Raw genomic sequence first — 19,756 nt, 5'->3', positions numbered from 1 at the left:
CTGCATAGCTTGTAACAGCTGGAAACTACTCACCTAAAGTGGTAAGAAACCAATTTGGAGAGTTGTTTGTGTGTGTGTGTGTGTGTGTGCGCGCGCGCGCGCATGTGTGTGTTTTGGGGGGGGGGGGTTGTGTTGTCGTTGAATATTTTGTTTTAAATTCTAGTAGCAGTCTGTTTTGTAAAATTACTGAATTGTTTCTTCAGCCTATGTCCCCCGCATATTTGACAACTCCCCGAGAATGACTTACCTCAGTGTTCAGATCTTGGAGAATGTCACCTAGCAGATCATCCTTAGACAAGTCAACAGCTTTCTGAAAAGTATAATTGGAGACAGAATGAGAAAGCCCTGCACTTCACGTTCTCACCCACACCATGTGTCTGTGAAAGGAAGAACCCAACCAGTCAGTCCTTGCCTCTTCAGTCCCCACCCTGAGGACTCACCTACCGTTCAGATCTTAACCACCACCTGTGTACATGCAACTCCTAAACCTAGAGCCCCCATCCTGTTTTCACCCTCATTCCCAGAGCCTCCGGCTAATCAATAAAATAAACACCCTGTCTGTTCACTTTTCTATCTCCAAGTTCTAAACAATGAGGTGCCTAAATTCATCTAGAAATACACATCCAACTTCGTGAAAGTGGGAAAATACAATGGAAATATCTGAGCTCAAGAACACTGAGCACCTATTGTCCATACAATCAAATACTAAATTTACTTCTCAAAGAAAAAGACAAAATACAAGGAAACCATGAAACTCACATCTGCAGCCTTCTTCCCAGCACTAGCAATGAACAGTGACTTGATATTGTTTGGTTTTGTCACCACAGTCTTCTTTACATTCCTCCTGTCTTTAGTACGTGCTTTTTCATCTTTGCCTGTTGGAATACAACTTAGTCATAAACATGTACAACTAAAAGCCTAGTCACCTGCCCTCTGTATAGGAGAATGAAAAGAAAAACATAAAGAATTCAAAATACAAAAACACAGGTGCCTAGCTGGCTCAGTTGGTAAAGTATGTGACTCTTGACCTTGGGGTCATGAGTTCAAGTCCCATGTTGGGCGTGAAGCCGACTAAAAAAGAAATAATACAAAAATATGAGACTTTATACGTGGTACACAGGGAAGAATCTTTAAAAGTGGCTTAATTCAGGAAAACTTTGGCTAAATGTTATTATAAAAACTGATGATGGGGGACATGGCTGGCCCAACTGGTGGAGCATGTGACTCTTGATCTCAGGGTTGTGAGTTCGAGCTGCATGTTGGATACAGAGATTACTTAAAAATAAAATCTTAAAAAAAAAACTGATGAAACACTAAATATCAGGATAAATTACTAAGCAGGACTGTTTAATGGCTATTGTTAGTGTGAACAGAAATCTTTTTAAAAGGTAGGATTTTTTTTTTGTTTTTTCTCCAAGAGAAATGAAACAACCAAGCTCATCTGGAACCGGAGGATTAGCCTAGCAGCCTTCATGAGATCATCTTTTTTAGTGCTACCCTGATGGCAGGAAAACTGAACTATGAAGAAATAGGATTACCAATCATGGTAGTGTAGCATCCTAATTTCCATCTTCTGAGGAAGAGCAACCCCCCCCACACACACACAAACACACAATATGTTGTAACAACACTAAACGGCACGGAAACATTTTTTCCATGTTTTCTCTTATGGCAATGTGTTAATCACCTACAAACTCTTCTAATACTGCCAGTTTTACTCCCTTTCTGATTCATTCCAGAACTCTCTACCTCAAAAAGACCTAGAATGAATAGTTAATACAGTGTGGTGTAAGAATACACACACCAGGGGTGCCTGGATGACTCAGTCAGTTTAGCGTCCAACTTCGGCTAAGGTCATGATCTCAGGGTTTTTAAGTCTGAGCCACACATGTCGGGCTCTGTGCTGACAGCTCAGAGCCTGGAGCCTGCTTCAGGTTCTGCGTCTCCCTCTCTATCTGCAACTCCCCTAGTCATGCTCTGTCTCACTCTTTCAAAAATAAATAAACATTAAAATAAATTTTTAAAAGAAGATATCCACCAGATGAAATAGGAAATTGAATCCAGAAAAGACTGAATTACTTGTGTAACCTAGCATATAATAAAGGTGGCATCTTATTATCACTGGGGAGAAAATGGACTTTTTAACAAGTAGTGTTGGCTCTCCAATTGTAAAGAAAACAGTACCAACACACAAAAAAATCACAGATCAAACAATTTTTAATGAAAATAGACAAATACTTTCAAGTTCCTTTGTAAGCTGGGTATAAGTAAAGTATTTCTAACAGATTCAAAATCCATCTGCAAGAAAAAAATCGACAGATTCAATTACACCAGAAACAGGTTTAAAGACAAAACACAAGAAAACTTTTGCAGTGCTTTGCAGATAAAGAACCAATTTTTCTGATTAAAAAAAACTCCTGGGGTGCCTGGGTGGTTCAGTTGGTTAGGCATCTGACTCTTGATTTCAGCTCAGGTCATGACCTCACAGTTCAGGAGTTTGAGCCCCACATCAGGCTCCGTGCTGACAGTGTGGAGCCTGCTTGGGATTCTCTCTCCCTCTCTCTGCCCCTTCTCTGCTCATGCCCAAGCACTCTATCAAAATAAATAAATGAACTTTAAGAAGAAATTCCCTGATATTAAAAAAGCCCCAAGGCCCAAAAACAATGTGCACAATAAACACAAACATACAGTTCACATTAAAAAATATATAAACAGTCGGGGCTCAGTGGGTTGAGCATCTGATTTCAGCTCGTGTCATGATCTCACAGTTTGTGAGTGCGAGTCCCGCATCAGGCTCTGGGCTGACAGCTCAGAAACTGGAGCCTGCTTTGGATTCTGTGTCTCCCTCTCTCCGTTCCTCCCCCGCTCACTCTCTGTCTCTCTCTCCTTCAAAAATAAACAAACATTAAAAAAACTTAAAAATTAAAAATGTATAAACAGCTCTAAGTTTCATGAAAAGATGCTCAACTTCATCTGTAGAAGAAACGCAAATGAAAAACAAATTCAGATGTCACTTCTCACGTATCAGAATGCCAAAAATCCAAAGGCCTGACAATGCACTCTGTTGGCAAGGCCATAGGGTCTAAATGGACACTCATACTGTTCATGGGAGTGCAAAATGGGACAAGTACTGGAGCAGTATCTCCTAAAACTCCATGTGCATTTACTCTCTGAGCCAGCAATCCTCCTTCTAGGAGTTTTCTCTGAGAAAAGCACCACACACACCAAGTTACTCAATGAAGATTTTTTTGTGAAAGCAAATTGTTGAAAATCTAATTGACAACTCATGGAAACCATTTGAATACACCATCATCACATGTTTATACAGTTAAATACTATGCAAGTAGGTAGAAAAAAGTAAGTAAGAAAGAAGTATCTCCATGTGCTAATATGGAATGATTTTCAGGTCACCCTGTTAAGTGAAAAAACAGATTATAAAAGCATCCACAGAAAAATCTCTTTTGTGTGAGAAAAAAAATAAAAATATACACACATAATTCCATTCCTGGGTATATACCCAAAAGAACTGAAAACAGGTGTTCAAACAAAAACTTACACATGAATGTTTGTAGCAGGACAATTCACAATAACCAGAAGGTAGAAACATCCCAAATTCCATCAGCTTAATAAATGGATAAACAATATGTGGTATAGCCTTGCAATGGATTATTATTCAGCCACAAAAAGGATGGAAGTGCTAATACATGCTACAACATAAAGGAACCTTAAATCATTATGCTAAATGAAAGGAGCCAGACACAAATGGCCACATATTTTCAAAATAGGCAAATCCACAGAGACAAAGACTAGTGGCTGCCAGGTGATAGGAGAAGGAAGACTGAGGAGCAACTGCTTAATGGGTATGGGTTTCCACCTGGGGTGCTAAAAATGTTCTGGACCTAGATAATGGTCATGGCTACAAACATTGTTAACTTATTAAACATCAATTATAATAAAATGTATGTGTATTTAACTGCAAAAAGGGCATTTTTTTCGTGTACCTAAAAATGAAAAAATTGTTAGAACATTTGTGAAAAACATAAGAGAAATATTTTTTTATTGAAATCATTTGGCAGTTTGAAACCAGAATAGAATTAATGGCCAAAATGTTTACAACACAAAATACAGGTCCTAATACAGGGTATCAAAAGAGAAGGTCAACAGAGGTTTGAATAGCATGGAAGGTTTCTTAAGTAGGCTTTAATCTCCCCATTGTAGGTTAGTAGTATCTAGAGAAGGACAAAAAGAAACATAAAGAATAGGAGTCAACATCTGATGTAGAATCTTTCACAGTGTTAGTACTTCTGTTTTATTTGTTTTATTCATTTTCCTACTTGTTTTTTCATTAGGACTTAGTTAATATTTTCTGCTTCTATTTGAAAACATGTCAGGGACTGGATCCACACCAGAGAGTTGTCCTTTTACATCTATGCAAAACTCTACAATTTCTTCTAAGTCTTCCAAGGGGACTACAGAATTCTCTTTCCCTTCCTAAGATCTTAGGGACCTTATTGGGCTCTCCTGAGGGGCACTGAGGCAGTGGGGACTCATGGATGAATGGTGGCAAAGCATGGAATAAAGACGTATAAAACTGAGAATGCCAAGTCATTCTCTTCACTGATGTGTTACTAGGAAGAGATAACAAGATGACAATGGAAACAAAAAGATGACTCGTGTATTCGACAAATACTGCATACTTTCTCTGCACGTGCTACTGTGACTGGCACTGAGATGACTAGGACATGGGTCCTTTCATCAAAAACCTCTGGGTCCAGTGCAACCTAACTTACAGATAACAAAACTCAGGTCCAGGTAACTGATGGGAGTCATTAAAGATGATAAAGACAATTCACAACAAAGCCATAACTCAAACAAAGTCTTCCTCTGTTCAGGGAGATAAAAAGCACACAGGTTCCTTTCATTCTCTTCTTCACGGACACACAAAAACTACAAATACACAATTAGCCACATTGCTACCAAATGGTACCACCGTGTAGAGTCCCTACATTACACAGGTTGGCAGAAACCAGAAAGACAGTCCACATATTTACAGTAACTAATGAATGACTAAGTAACATCCAACATTAAAAAATTACATTTATCCTTATTTCTTTTGTGGAAGGAAAACAGGAAGGATAATCAGAAACTATTAAAAATGGTTACCTAGGGAAACTGGGTAAAAACCAAGTAGAGAGCACAGTGATGAGGATAAGATTTATCTGAGTCTTGATCTCAGTATCGTTTTGATTTTGAAATCATGAAAATCTTTCACAATATTCAAAAATTGAAATTGAAACAAAGGATTTTTTTAAATCCTAATTTGAATACAAACACAAATGAACCTTGGTAGTAAACTGATAAAATAGCACAAAGAAAAAAATACTTCACGCACCTTCCAAACACAATCCTCTAACTATACACCCTTAGTGAGAACAAATAAAACTGCAAAGAAATTATTTAGCCATTTTTATGTACAATTCAGTACAGTTACATATATTCACAGCATTGTTCAACCGATCTCCAGAACTTTTTCAATTGTTTATAAAATGATTTATTTATTTATTTATTTATTTTGAGAGAGAACACGTGAATGGGGGAGGGCAGAGAGACAATCCAAGGAAGACTCCATACTGATAGTGCAAAGCCCAACACGGGGCTCGAACCCATGAGATGCAAGATCATGACCTGAACCGAAGTTGGACAGTTAACCAAGTGAGCCACCTGGGCACCCCAAACTGCAAAGAAATAATAAACTTCACTTAGAAAGGTTGTCAGTAGACATATTGGTTTAGTAGCTCTAAAACTTCTAAAATTATTTTGCGTGTATTTTAAAGGACAAGGGTTTTCGGGCTGCTTGGATGGCTCAGTCGGTTAAGCGTCTGACTTCGGCTCAGGTCATAATCTCACAGTATGTGAGTTCGAGCCCCACGTCAGGTCTGTGCTGACAGCTCAGAGCCTGGAGCCTGCTTCAGATTCTGTCTCCCTCTCTCTTTGCCATTCCCCAACTCGTGCTCTCTTTCTGTCTCAAAAACAAATAAATGCTAAAAAATTTTTAAATAAATAAGAAAAATAAAGTACAAGGGTTTTCACGATGTTGAAGGCAGATACAAATACAGAATTGGAGAAGACAAAGTAAGAACCCTGTGGTACTATATTTGAAATGAATGTATCACTATAAAATCATGACAGACACACATATAAAATCTCTTAGTTCTAGTCACTAAAAGGGCCCAGTAGCAAAGAGTACCATCCATCCTCCTGATCTGAATACCACTCTCCACTCAAGGAGCCATGATTCTTGGGGAGAAACAGTTGATTCCAGGTCAGCGACAGGAATAATACAATGAGAACCTGGAACACCTTCCTAGCCCAGGAAGCAAGGATATGCTCAAAGACCAAAGTGGTCATGTCAAAAAGACATAGGAGGCAGCTCAAAGGAGCTCCCACTGCCAAATTTAGGATAATTTGAACATCAAAAAGAAAAATAATGATAATGGATACTGAACTAAAACAGTAATTTTATTTCAATCTTTGAGTTTAAAGTGATCATTTTAAAAAGGAAAGAGGAAAAAAAAGGAAAGAGAAAGTCATCAATAGATGTTGAAAGCATTGGGCGATGGTGAGTGAAAGATATACACATGATCTCACATATCATCCCTTATGTACATTAATACAAAGGTGGAAAAGTAGCTTTATAAGGAAGAGATCTGATGAACATCACTTTGGCCAAGAGAGCAAACTCAGTATCACCAAGAATAGGACAAAATGACATTATGTGCCTCTGATATGATCAGTGGAAAGGACACAATTTCTTCTATATTGCATTTTTGACAAAATATTTAATCTCTAGGGGCACTTGGATGGCTCAGTCGGCTGAGCGTCCAACTTCGGCTCAGGTCACGATCTCACAGTTTGTGGGTTCGAGCTCCGCATCAGGCTGTGTGCGGACAGCTCGGAGCCTGAAGCCTGCTTGGATTCTGTGTCTCCCTCTTTCTCTGCGCCTCCCCTGTTTGTGCTTTGTCTCTCTCTCTCAAAAATGAAAAACATTAAAAAAATTTTAAATATTTAACCTCTATACACCAAGAAGCAATCAGGCAAATCCCAGATTGTGGAATAGTGAACAAAACCAGCCTGGTCCCTTTGAAGATGTCAAGGTGATGAAAGACCACCCCCCCCCCCCCCCGGACTAAAAAAAAGCCAGAGTGGGAGGAGAGGATGGATGGTGCCGTTCTATACTAAATAACACTCAAGAGACATAAAAACTGAAATGGACTCTGCACTTGAAAAAACAGGTATCGGGGGCGCCTGGGTGGCTCAGTCGGTTGAGTGTCCGACTTTGGCTCAGGTCATGATCTCACGGTTCGTGAGTTTGAGCCCCGCATCGGGCTCTGTGCTGACAGCTCAGAGCCTGGAGCCTGCTTCGGATTCTGTGTCTCCCTCTCTCTGTGCCCCATCCCCACTCATGCTCTGTCTCTCTCCGTCTTAAAAATAAATAAAACATTTAAAAAAAAAAAAAAAAGAAAAAACAGGTATCATTTTGGGCTGAGGAAATCTTAATATGAACGATATGTTATATAATATTATGAGAATAGTACTGTGGCTAAGTACACAAGTGTTCTTGTTCTTAGGAGGTCACTATTGAAACCTGTAGAAGTAAAGCATCATGGCTTTAAAACTTACTTTCAACAAGTTAACGAAAACTTAAGTCTGTGTATATGTGGTTGAGAAGGGGGAAGAGGAAGAAAGTAAATGTTAAAAATCCACAAATTAGGGCCCAGTATTTCTAAAAAAGGACAAGATAGAACAGAATTTAGGCTTTGTGGCTGCACATATCTCTCACACTGCTACATATTCTTCCTTGCATTTTTCTCTTTTTTAAAAACACCTTTTAAAAATGAAAAACCAGGGCATCTGGGCAGCTCAGTCAGTTGAGTATCCAACTTCTGATTTCAGCTCAGGTCATGATCCCCAGGTCGTGGGGTCGAGCCCCCTATCAGGGTCCGTGTTGAGTGTGGAACCTGCTTAAGATTCTCTCTCTCTCTCTCTCCCCCACCCCGTCCCCTGCTTGCACTCTCCCTCCCTAAAATTAAAAAAAAAAAGAAAAGAAAAAAACATTCTGAGCTGGGGCCCTACATAGTAACAGGCATGATTTCCTTCTGAGGTAAAAAAAAAAAAAAAAAAAAAGTGAGACCAACTAAGGTGATAGCTGGGCAACTCTGTGACTATAGTAAACACCACTGAAATGTACACTTTAAATAGGTGAATTGTATGGTACGTGAATTACAGTTCAATAAAGCGGTTTAAAATAAACTGGCTGTGAGTGGGCCATAATTTGCTGACCCATGATCTACACTTGGTGGTAATAATGAGGCAAATCAAAAAAACAAACACTAAAGACAATTTCCCCTTCACATTTTACAGAAACTAAATCAGGCTTGTTTACTTAAGAAAAAACATTTTGTCAAAGATTATGTAGCTAAGAAAATCTGACACATTCATTTGTATCATTTTAAATTTTGATTAGACAAAGCAAGTTGATTACTAAATCTAATTATTGTACTATGCTACTATCAAAGAGCTAAAATTGTAAGCACATCAATTCAGTAGAAATTAAAAGACATCATTTATTGCTGCAGCTCTCAAAATCACCAAGTCTAAAATGACCACAGAAATGAAATTCCAAAATAAGTAAAAGACCAAACTCTTTGGAACACAGAGACACGAAACTTCCTTTCATGGTATTGTTTTTCTTTTTACATTTAATTTTCTACAGAACTACACTTCTCTCAATATGAGAACATATACCACACCTAAAAACAGTTGTGGTAGGTCCTTTACCCTTAAAGGAACCCGTGTCAAAGTACCAAGTCATCTCAAATGTTAATGCTTTATATCTCAAAATGGCACTCTCTTAGAAACAAAATAGTTACCTTTCTCATAAGAATCAAGGGCATCGTCTTCAAGGTCATCATCAAAAATCTCTCGGCCATCCTCCACATAGCCAATACCATCTACAGGACAAAATTTTAAATTGGAATCAAGTTTCTAAAAGTGGCTAGTAGTATTTTAGCCACCACCACCACAACAAAACACCTTTTATACCCACTCAGATGTTCTCCCGGCCTGTGCCATCTTTAAGTGTAGCAGAAACCTGGTTCAGATGAGTGCCAGATGAAACACAACATTTACATACACAGCAGGTTTGCTGAGTCAAAACAAAAGGAAATATGCTATGCCCATCCAGGTGAGCTAGGGAAACAATTTGGCCCTCAGGATCAAAGTCTGCCACAACAGGATGTTTAGCAGTAGTTTTGCTCTACCAAAAGAATAAAAAGTACAAGAATCGAGATCACAGAGGCCCAGAAAAAGCACCTCAGTCTCCAGAGAAAAGTGGCAATATAGCTGAGTCCAACTACAGAAAAAGAAACATAAATATGGTCACAGGTGCAGTCTACACACCCCCCCCCCAGTGGTCGGCAATCACATGGCCAAGAAGTCACACCCGACAAGCAGTAACCAGTGGGCTTTCCACATGGGTTGTAAGAACATCGGGACCAGCCTCTGCCCGGAGCTTTCCACTGTCCAGGTTAGTGTTCACACAAAGAGCTTTGTGTAATCCTCACAGACATTCTGTGCAACAGGTAGTTTTCTTATTCCCACATCACCCGAGGATACCCCACAGGTACATGGTTCCTCCCAATTCCTAGCCCCTTCTTGGATGTTTTATACTAGCTCCTGAGATATGTGGCCGGACTCTCCAAATATCCCAAAACAAACTTCGTATTGTACTGCCTCTGCACTCTCAAATATTGTACTTGAGAAAAATCTGAACCAATGGTATGATCTTCACAGTGTCTTACGTCTGCTCGTGCAAAGCAGCAACTCCACTGCACAAGACTCTACACAACTAGTACAGCGTCTAGGAGGCCATTTCCTCCCACATACCATCATCCACGATCCAGTCATCATCTTGACGGGCCTGAACCAGCTTCGAATACTGTTCTTCATCAACTTCTTCATAAACACTTGTGAAGTCCTCAACCTGCCATCATACAAGTTTGAGAAAGCTTCAAATGGAGTGAAAGCGTTAAACATTTCTGATGGAAAATCGTCAAATTGAAACTGGAATGGCAGCCTGAAGGAGTAGCTGCAACCAAATCATGAGTTCTGACATTCAACACCACTACCAGGTTTTCCTTAAATAGACATCAATTAACTTAGTATTCCTTTTACGTGGGTGTTAACACAAGATATTAAATGATTCCATTAGCATAATACACTTGTCACACCATCAATTACTCATCGGCTTCATAAAAAACAAACTGAATTATAGCCAATTCTTTGGTAGCTGCTTTGGGGATTATTCGCTTGTAACTTCTAGACTGGTTTCTCCTGTAGTTAGCAAACCCATAAGGCATGTTAACCCCCTCTACACTAGCTGATGATGTCCTGCAAACTGACAATTTTATGAACTATTCAACCAACCAAATATAGTTCAAAAGGAAACCCTCCCCCATCTATCTCCCTCTCCCACTCAGCACAACAAGCATACTCGGTATTCTACAGACACACCAGAAACAATGTTTCAGTGATCCCTGTCGGCATTACCACTGATGCCCTACCGTTCTCAGGCCCTGAGACTGCAGAGACTGGAATGCCGAGCTAGGTGAAGGGCAAGTCCTCCAGCAACATGAGCTGCCCAACTGCAGGAGGGCCAGAACACCAGGATTTATTGACATGAACAGAGCAGAGCACTTCACAACGTAAGCAACAAGCAGAACAGAGGCAGCCACCTCAGCGGCTACAGTAACAGGCCATCGGCATCCCAGGTGCAAATTTGGTGGTCTGCTTAGAAGAATTCAAAGACACCTCATTAAAAATCCCCCCCCTTCTCTCCAGAGTTCAAGTGGGAAAGGGGCTAGAAGAAATGACTAACTCCAGCTGAAAAGCTAACACTCCAGGAAAAATCGCTTGGACGTGGAGCTTTGAGAGCCCGATGTGCAGAGCTGACTAGACTCCTGCCATAGCAATGAGACTTCTAACAATGACCAGACCAGGCTTGGTTTTCACCAGCTATTTAATCTGCTCCATAGGGATCACTGGAAAATGTTGATTTGGCCTTTCACCATTTGATAACAGAAACTACCTGCCCTACCGAATTAAGTTTTTGACAACCGAAACACAAACCCATCCAACAATATTACTATACTGACCAAGTTTCTTTTGGCAGGGGAAGGGAACTGGCAGGATGATTTTTGTTGGTTGAAGTCTATCAGGCATACTTTGTCTCTTATTTAAGTAACTCACTTTAATATACTATCAAAAAGATACCAGAAAACTATTTTAACAAATTATTTTGAGTAAAATGTCATTTTGACTCTATGTCACAAAACAGAGCTACTGCTTGGCATGAACCCTTAGAGCCATGCAATTAACATGAGTGATTAAAGAAAAATCAGTCACATCGTGTCAACATCTGAAATGCCCCCACAGAACTCCTTTACAGAAGTTCCTACATTAAAAATGCTTTACTCCTGCTTTACTGTAATCCTTTTAGCAACCCTTTGTGATCTGGTTGACTCACTTAACTTGACTGAATGATGGCAAGTGAAAAAAAAAACACTCTTCTACTTTCTTAATTGCATAGCACAGTATATACCATTGTTAAATATGCAGATTCTGAAGCCAGACTGCCTGTGCTCAAATCCAGGCTCCAGGATCCGCCACTGTGACCTCAGGATTCTCACCTGTGAAATGCTGTTAATCATAGTATCTAACTTTTTCATGATTATTGGAAAGATTAAATAAATGAACCTATTAGTAAAAGAACTTAAAACAATGTTTGCTAAAAAAGTATATGAGCAGTTGGAGTTATCATTATTTTCCAGTATTAATTAAGCACTTTCTAGCCCTAAGGCAGCAAAGATACTCTAAGATATAGGAAGCACACTGAAAGGGAACCCAGACAATGCTGTCTAGATGGCAGCCGCTCCTTTTTTTTCCTTATTTACCTGCAGGCCAAAAGGGCATCACATTCAATCTTACACATAGGACACAACAGCAGTAAGGCCCAAGTCCTTGCAGATTCACCCCTTGCAGATGAAATTAGAAAGAAAAATTCTCTCCACGAAGTAGTGCTTAGCTAGACTGCTCAATACCTTAAGAGTAAGGTAAAAGCATTTCTAAGTTTCCCCCAACAAAGCTATGGGACTTACCAAAGCTACAGTGTGCTTAATAAGGACAAAAATGTAGATCTGCTTTCATCAGAATTTGAATAGCATGCGTAAAGTGCCTTACAGGAACTCAAAGGGTCAAGCAGTGTACACAATGTGCAAATCTACTTCATGCCCATGCTTAATAGTAAGAAATGACTATCACAACAAGAGCGAATTATATGCTTATTTCTCATCAATGACAAAGGGGACATAAAATACCAACAGGCTATGAATTAGATAAAGCACAGGAGGGGAAAAAAAAAAGAAAAATGGTTACTTACTTCATATTTATACTTCTCACCAGCTTTAGCCCTTTTCAGTCTTTCCAGAGCTTCCTGGCGCCCTCTCTTTGATTTCTTTTCTCGCCTGGATCGAGAAGCTACAAAACTCCCTGAATCTGACAGAGCTGAAAAAAAGCCAAATTTATAGGAAATGTTAGAAAATTGCCAGCCATCTTTCCTCAGTAACAGGGATGTTTCTAGCCAATAGTAACAATTTTAATATTATACACACATACTTTTCATATTGTAGACAGTAAGTTCAAAGGTCATATTCATGCAGCTCCTGTGACTCCAGAAATTTTCTCTAAGACCCAGTGAAAATAACTGAAGCAACTGTTATTTTTTTCCTCCCCAAAGAGGAAAATTCCAAATTCAACTGATATCTTATGGAGACACTGCAGAATGGAGATCAGCCATTAGTCCATAACCTTTCCATTAAAAATGACAGCCCATAAGCAGAGTTATAGGAGAAGGACAAGTCATTTTGTATTCTATTAACACTTGAAAGGCTTTGAAGGAGCATCTGCTTTTTGCATTGTACTAAGCGCTCTGAAAGACACAAAGATCAGAAAGACATGGTTTGTGTACTCACAGAATTCATAATCTAAAATGGGAGATAAGTTAACAACTAGTTCAAAACCAGTCTTTAGGATACCTGCCCTAACAGAGGGGCAGATAAAGTACTTGGAATTTCAAAGCAGGGATCAAGTGGGTGGTTGGGAGAATTTAACAAGTAGGGCTCTGAAGAGATTGAATCCTTCACTAACTTCCAGGCCTCACTCAGTCGGTTACAACATGGTATGATAGTGCAAAATTACAAAGATTAAAATGTATTTTGTCAAAAATTACTGGAATATCAGAAGGCCTCAGTGTTCGTTCATTCAACTTTTGAATTATTCATGTTTTTGGTCATTATCAACTGACCAACACACACGTACGCTGAAAAGAGTTCATCCACAAAATTAAGACTTTCATTTACCAGCTGAAGAATAACCAAGGCAAGCGAGGCAGCGCTGCCTGCCAGCCGTGCGTTTCAGCTTAGCACGATTGCCATCTAGGTCTGTGAAATTGAGTATTTTATTGTATTTGATGCTAATTATTTTATAAAAAGGAGTAGGCACAGAAAAGAAGTATTGATGAGATGAATCCTAAAAGCTCCAATCCCTCTGGAACATTCATAACAACATTAAACTGACTGACAAAGTGTTTGACTGAAATAGAAGATGCAATTTAAAGTTAAATGTAAATGCTGACAATAAACTGTTGAAAACTAGATCTTAAAGGTGAAGCATAATTAGAGATCTTATTTTTTCTAGCTTTCTGGAAATGGAATCTCTTTCTACCATCTCAGTCTATTGTTTGACTTTTGCATCTTTTAAGTCCATTTTCAAAACAGCGTTAAGTAAAAATTAAGGAAAGCAGGTAGTTGATGATGACAGCCACAAATCTTGGGTGTCACTCAAATGATTTCAAAAAATCATGAGCAGGCCTACGTGAAAAGGTTTCAGAGAGTATTGGGCATGACCAGTGAGAGTGAAAAGTTGGTCTCAGTATATTTTTAAAGACTCCGTGGACCCCTTTAGTAGACTATCCTGACGAAATCTACAGTTCTTCAAATGGACTTACTTCACAGGCAATACTGTGCCACTCTACAGGATTTGGGGTACAATTACAAGCAACAGACACCTGCCTGTCGTCAAGGGGGCTCACAGTCAAATAAAGCAAAAGGACCTGAGGTTCCCACGATCATACAGACACGGTGCCCAATAAGAAGGAAGAACAAAGTACTCAGGAAACACAGAAATGAGCACTGTTAATTTTGCCTGAGGAATCAGGGAAGCCTTCACAGGGGAGGTTGCCAACACTGACCCAGGAAGAGAAATAGAATTTCACCATCATTGTATAGGGGGAAAAGGGGCAGAAGCACAGAAAAAAAGCATGAGCCAAATTACAAAGGGATGAAACTGCCAAGTGCATTGAGAAACCGTGAGAAAGTCAGTATGGAAGATAAATCTGACATCAAAGTGTAGAGTGGGAGAACAGATTAGGGAAAAGCAGTACAATCCAACTCCACCACTTACTGGGTGACATGAGACCACCAGTTAGTGTCTCTGAGCTGCAGTGATCAGATGTCTTGTTGTTGGTTTTTAAGCTGCCCAGCACCTGAACCTATTTGTGAATCTCCCCGCTTATAAATCTTGCTCGGACACACAGAGCCCAAATGTCACTACATAAGTTGCAAAACCAGATGCTCTTTCCCAGACACCCTTGCAACTAGAGCATGAACATATAAAAGAGGCTCTATCAATTAAGAACACCAGTTCAGACTTTCAATCAGATGCTCGTGACAGAAGGAAAGGGGGGTGGGCTAAAGGAAGATTCTAGAAGTAGTATCAGCTGCAAGAGGATTACCTGGGCTCACGGAGCCAGCAATGTCCCAAGGTACAAATTATAACATCAAGTACTTGGCCATGGCTGGCAATGACCTCCTCAGTAGACCAGTTTTGGGACATGACTTTAATCACATTCCTGGCTAAGCAGCCCCTTGACTGACTCTCCAATCCTCCTGGAGTTTCTGTGAACAACATATCCTTCTAATCCCTAAAATCCTTCCAATAAATTCCTTTTTTCTATTTACATCAGCTAGAGTTGGCTCCTGCAGCTTACACCTAAGGACTCTGACTAATGCAGAGCCTCAGAGTTCTCATCTGGGAAATGGGGATAATCATCTCTGCTCCATAAGGTTGTTAAGCATTAAATGAAGATCCCCGGCTTACTTTGTACTCAGCAGTACAGAATCTCATTTAATGTTTGTGTTACATGTGTACAGATACAGGGTAGACACACACACACAAACACACACCGCCCACACACACCACACCTAGCAGTACCATGTTCTAGCTTCTAGAAAGCAAAAACAAAGCAAAGCAGTTTGCTCAGAGAAGCCTCAATATAGCACCACACATAATTAGATCTTTACCATCTCAACTCCAGGAAGATAAAATACATGTCCAGCTTACCTACCACTGTAATACTGTTGCACCAGAGTCTGGCAGACTGCCTATACCTCGTAGGTACATTATAAATATTTGCTGAATGAACAAATGAATAAACCACCGTACCTGCTTTTTTAAATCATTAAACTCTCCCTGATCCCTTTTCATATATAATAACAGCTAGTTACAGACCTTTTAACTTTTCACTGCCATTGTCAAGGTGCCCCACCTTCTAATACCTAAGGGAAAAAAAAGGCCTAGAATTTTCTTCTTGGAATGTGTCCAATGCTTCATGTAGGTAAGTTAACCCCAAAAAGCATGAAAATAACCCATTACAAAAGTTTAAATATTTGCTTCAAGATTACCGTCTGAAGTACCCCCGTTCTCCCCAAAAGCAGACAGACACTAGCCTGCAACAGTCTTTCAGGTAACAATCTTTCTGCTCTAAGGAAAAAATTCTAGTCACAAGCTCCAGCAACTACTTAATCAACACCATGACTTAAAAGAGTCTCAAGATTACACAGTATCCTCCGAAGAGTGATTTCTTGATGTTCGTAGATGACGTAGTTTTTAGGGTGAAGAAAGACACCCTAGTGGCAAATCACTGATGGACGGCTGCAAAGACTGTTCGCATACTCACATCCCACACCCCATTTGTAATCCAGGCTAGACGACTCTCCAAAATAAATTGTCTTAAAAACGAAAGGCTAGAAGAAATTGAAATCTGTGATTCACAACTAGGTGAATGCAAAGGAAGCTGATTAGAAAGCAAGTTCTCATTAATGGTGATGTATTTGAGTGACAGGTGATGGAGCTTGAGCTAAGAAAAGCGAAGCATCTGATTTTAAGTTAGAAGTTCACTGAAGTTAAGTCACACTAGATGAACACAGTTCAAGTATCAGAAATCACACAAAGCCAATTTACATTTTTGTATTCTATTTTTGGAAGTAAAAGATTACTACTGAAAACGGCGTCATATATATGACATCCCAAATGCTGCTGAGCTGATGCTTTGGGGGGGGGGGGGAACTTCACCAGAGACGACTAGATTGTGAATATTATTTCTATGCAGCACTTGAAGAAATTTCGACAGAATTTAAAGAAAAAATTGCTAACGCACAAAGTAGAAATCCATTACCTAAAAAGACAAATCCCATTTGTATCTTGCGGTGACAGCCCTTAGACCTTTCTCTCCTGCTGAGTTACAAGATATAAGCAATTTTCCTGGGAGCTTCTATAGAAAGGGCCCACATCCGTTCTGCCCTAGCCCTCAAGCAGATACTTGGGGCCAGAGTCCGGAGATACTTTGAAGCAAACCCGTGCCCCACCGGGGCCAGTCTGGATGAAGGTGTGCCCAGCACGTGGAACGCGCTCACCAAAAGAAATAAAAAGAAAATGCAGACTAGCGTGGACACCAGGAGTGACACAGGCCCTGCAGGGGGTGTGCTCTGGTTTGCCAGGTGCAAACGGTCCTAAAAGGAAGCACCACCCGATACCAACCAAAGGGGTCCTACCCGGGATGGCCGAGGTCCGCGCCCGAAAAGACCAGTACAGCGACCCGGATGCGCGCCTCTCTAAGACAAAATAAGAAACCACTCCAGAATCCCCACCACCTACAGTCATGCCACGGTCCCTACACTCCCAACTCAGGACCCCGCGCGCGGGGTCATCCCTCACCGCTTGACCCCAGCTCGCAGTCTTCACCGTGCACGAGCGCCATGGTTCCGAAGTCTCCCGATTCCGCGCCAACCAGCCCGAAACTGGCGCGGGGGCCGAGACAGGCGCCAGGCTGAAAGCCAATCAGAAGCTCCGGAGGCTGCGGACTTCCGCCCGGAAGGCCACTGACGTGCCGCGCCGCGCCGCGCCCCGCCCCCGGCCTTCCCGCGGACGCGAATTTGGCGCCCTGTTATGACCCCTCCGGGAAAAGCGCGAGTGAAGGGGAGGCCGAGGAGAACAGGAAAAAGAGGCGGCCGGGCGCTGGAAAGGAGCCGCCTGGAGACGCGCTGCGCAGGCGCACCCGTGCTGATGGGAAAAGATTTGGGCGCGATGCAGTAGGAGCTTTCTGGTTCTGAGAATTGATTTTCCGGGGAAAAAAGACGCGGGAGGGCAGTGGGATGGGCGTGGTTGGACCGGTTCCGCAGAGCCTTGAGAAAACGACTGCCTCCTGCTGCGCACTAGAAGTCTTGCCTGATAACTTGCCTTCTTAGCGTGAGAATAAGTCGCTGTGTGATTTATAGATACGTATATACATACATATAAAGCACTCTCTTACCCAAATGACCAAAAGAAGCATTGTCAATAAGGGGCAATCATATGCCTCTTGATGTGATGCCCTTGGAAAAGGGAACATCACCTATATAATCTTCTGGCAAAAGATGTTTAACCTGAATCTAATCATGAAAAGACGATCAGATGTATTCAAAGTGTAGGACAGTCTATAAAACATCTGGCCCAGACTCTTACAAAATATCAATGCTATGAAAGACAAAATGGCATTAGATCCTTGGGTATGGTACAACATATGTAATGTATGTATCTCATTCTATCTTTTTCCAAGTAGATACAACATTTTTATTAAATGATGCCTCCCACACATTTGTAATGTTTTTTCCTACACTTTTGCCCACATACTTGTTGATCTCTTCCTCATGTGACAATTTTATAGTATCATTTTTTCTGAAGAGGATATAAAGATCATTCAGTGTGTCCTCCAGCATGGTTGATCAATGTTTGTTTCTTAATTTCTGACTGTTTAGAAATTTTTCTTTCAGCTTTATAATATTATTTAATATCATGTTAAGATATGATCTATATTTTGTGATACATAACACATAATAATTCACACACTTAGTTCCACTCACTGTTTAAAGCACTAGTACATGTATGCCTCCACTTTCCCTTTAAAGAAGTTGTTGAACTTTTGATATTATCAGGTTTATTCCTAACAGAAGGGAACTATTTTGGCTAGGCATCAATAGGAACCAAATCTTTCCTTTACTACTTCACATGTCTGATCATTTTCCACATGCCGTGTTAGAACTCTAAGCATTTCAGGGGCGCCTGGGTGGCGCAGTCGGTTAAGTGTCTGACTTCAGCCAGGTCACAATCTCGCAGTCCGTGAGTTTGAGCCCCGCGTCAGGCTCTGGGCTGATGGCTCAGAGCCTGGAGCCTGTTTCTGATTCTGTGTCCCCCTCTCTCTCTGCCCCTCCCCCGTTCATGCTCTGTCTCTCTCTGTCCCAAAAATAAATAAACGCTGAAAAAAAAAATTAAAAAAAAAAAAAAAAGAACTCTAAGCATTTCAAATCTTGTTTCTTTTTCATGACCTTCAAATTTCCAGGAGCCAGGACACATAGGACACTTTCATACTATTATGTCACTTCTGGCCCTGCACATTCAGGTCAAAATTCCAAGTAAGCACCGTGGGGTAGGAATATTCCTGGAAGCTATTCCTATAACCAGAAGTCTATCAATAACTTAAGTATAATGAGAGTGCTTTCATCCAACATAGATGCCACTAACTCTAAATGCAGTGCAATACCAAATCAACTTTCCCATAGTAGAATCCCACAATGACTGTGCCCACTCTACCGCCACTACGAGGCAGTAAGGGATGTGTATCAAAGGGACAGGTGGTGATTCTCAAAAGCTGATTGTTGCATATTCAGGAATTTTATGATCTGCTTGTTAAACTATTAGTAGCTTGAAAGCAGCCATGGTATTTACACCATGGAAATGGGCAAATGCTACAAATCAGAAATCAGGCCTGTTTTTTGTTTTGTTTTGTTTTTTCCTTTGAGAGAGAGAGAGAGAGAGAGAGAGAGAGAGACAGTTTACCAGCAAACCACCAAGTAGCCATAACAGATTGTAGTGAAAATATCTTACTTCTGCAACTTTTCACAAAAACCCAAGACCATTGCTAGAGCATCTTCCAGGGCCTCAGAAGTGGCGCATAAGCAAACAAGAGGTCTTGAAACTTGTTTCATCTACTTCATTGTAAATGTACCTCTGTTATCTAATCATGCAAAAAAAAATAATCACAATTTGTCTTAGACTTACTCTATCCTGTACAACGCAGGCCCAGTTTTGCACTGGTTTTGCAAATTGAAAAGTTTTTTTTTAATTTATCACTATTACTATAAGCAAAGAAAAACAAATTGAGACTAACTTGAGATACCATTTCCCACCATTTCTCTTTTCATCCCTCTCCCTCTCTATAGAAGCTCTATCCATTGCTGGTAAACTGCTGTTGAGGAACCACTGATTT

General features: G+C 40.5%; 1 protein-coding gene and 1 long non-coding RNA gene across 3 annotated transcripts in view; one reads left to right on the top strand and one right to left on the bottom strand.

Annotated features, from left to right (window-relative positions):
• POLA1 (DNA polymerase alpha 1, catalytic subunit) overlaps positions 1 to 17,292 on the bottom strand; it is a 305,357-nt gene extending 288,065 nt beyond the window's left edge. Inside the window, exons 1-6 of one of the 2 annotated variants that reach the window (XM_040468858.1) lie at positions 17,170 to 17,292; positions 12,497 to 12,621; positions 9,946 to 10,042; positions 8,931 to 9,011; positions 760 to 875; positions 248 to 310 (exon numbers count right to left, since the gene is read on the bottom strand). In XM_040468858.1, coding sequence (XP_040324792.1) covers positions 248 to 310; positions 760 to 875; positions 8,931 to 9,011; positions 9,946 to 10,042; positions 12,497 to 12,621; positions 17,170 to 17,212 — 525 coding nt within the window. In that variant the 5' untranslated portion in view covers positions 17,213 to 17,292. Of the gene's footprint in view, positions 1 to 247; positions 311 to 759; positions 876 to 8,930; positions 9,012 to 9,945; positions 10,043 to 12,496; positions 12,622 to 17,006; positions 17,131 to 17,169 lie in introns of those variants that run through there. The other variant, XM_040468857.1, reaches the window with a different exon arrangement.
• On the top strand, positions 6,995 to 18,588 carry LOC121026053 (uncharacterized). Its single transcript, XR_005788246.1, has 3 exons — positions 6,995 to 7,292; positions 7,530 to 7,653; positions 18,547 to 18,588. It is a non-coding gene; the product is annotated as an uncharacterized LOC121026053 (long non-coding RNA).
• The last annotated feature ends 1,168 nt before the right edge of the window (positions 18,589 to 19,756 follow it).

This window comes from Herpailurus yagouaroundi, unplaced genomic scaffold (assembly GCF_014898765.1).
Source record: "Herpailurus yagouaroundi ecotype Mexico unplaced genomic scaffold, PumYag 67793, whole genome shotgun sequence".
Classification (NCBI taxonomy): domain Eukaryota; kingdom Metazoa; phylum Chordata; class Mammalia; order Carnivora; family Felidae; genus Herpailurus; species Herpailurus yagouaroundi.
The sequence above is the reverse complement of the archived record's forward strand: the minus strand, read 5'-3'. Positions and strand labels throughout refer to the sequence as shown.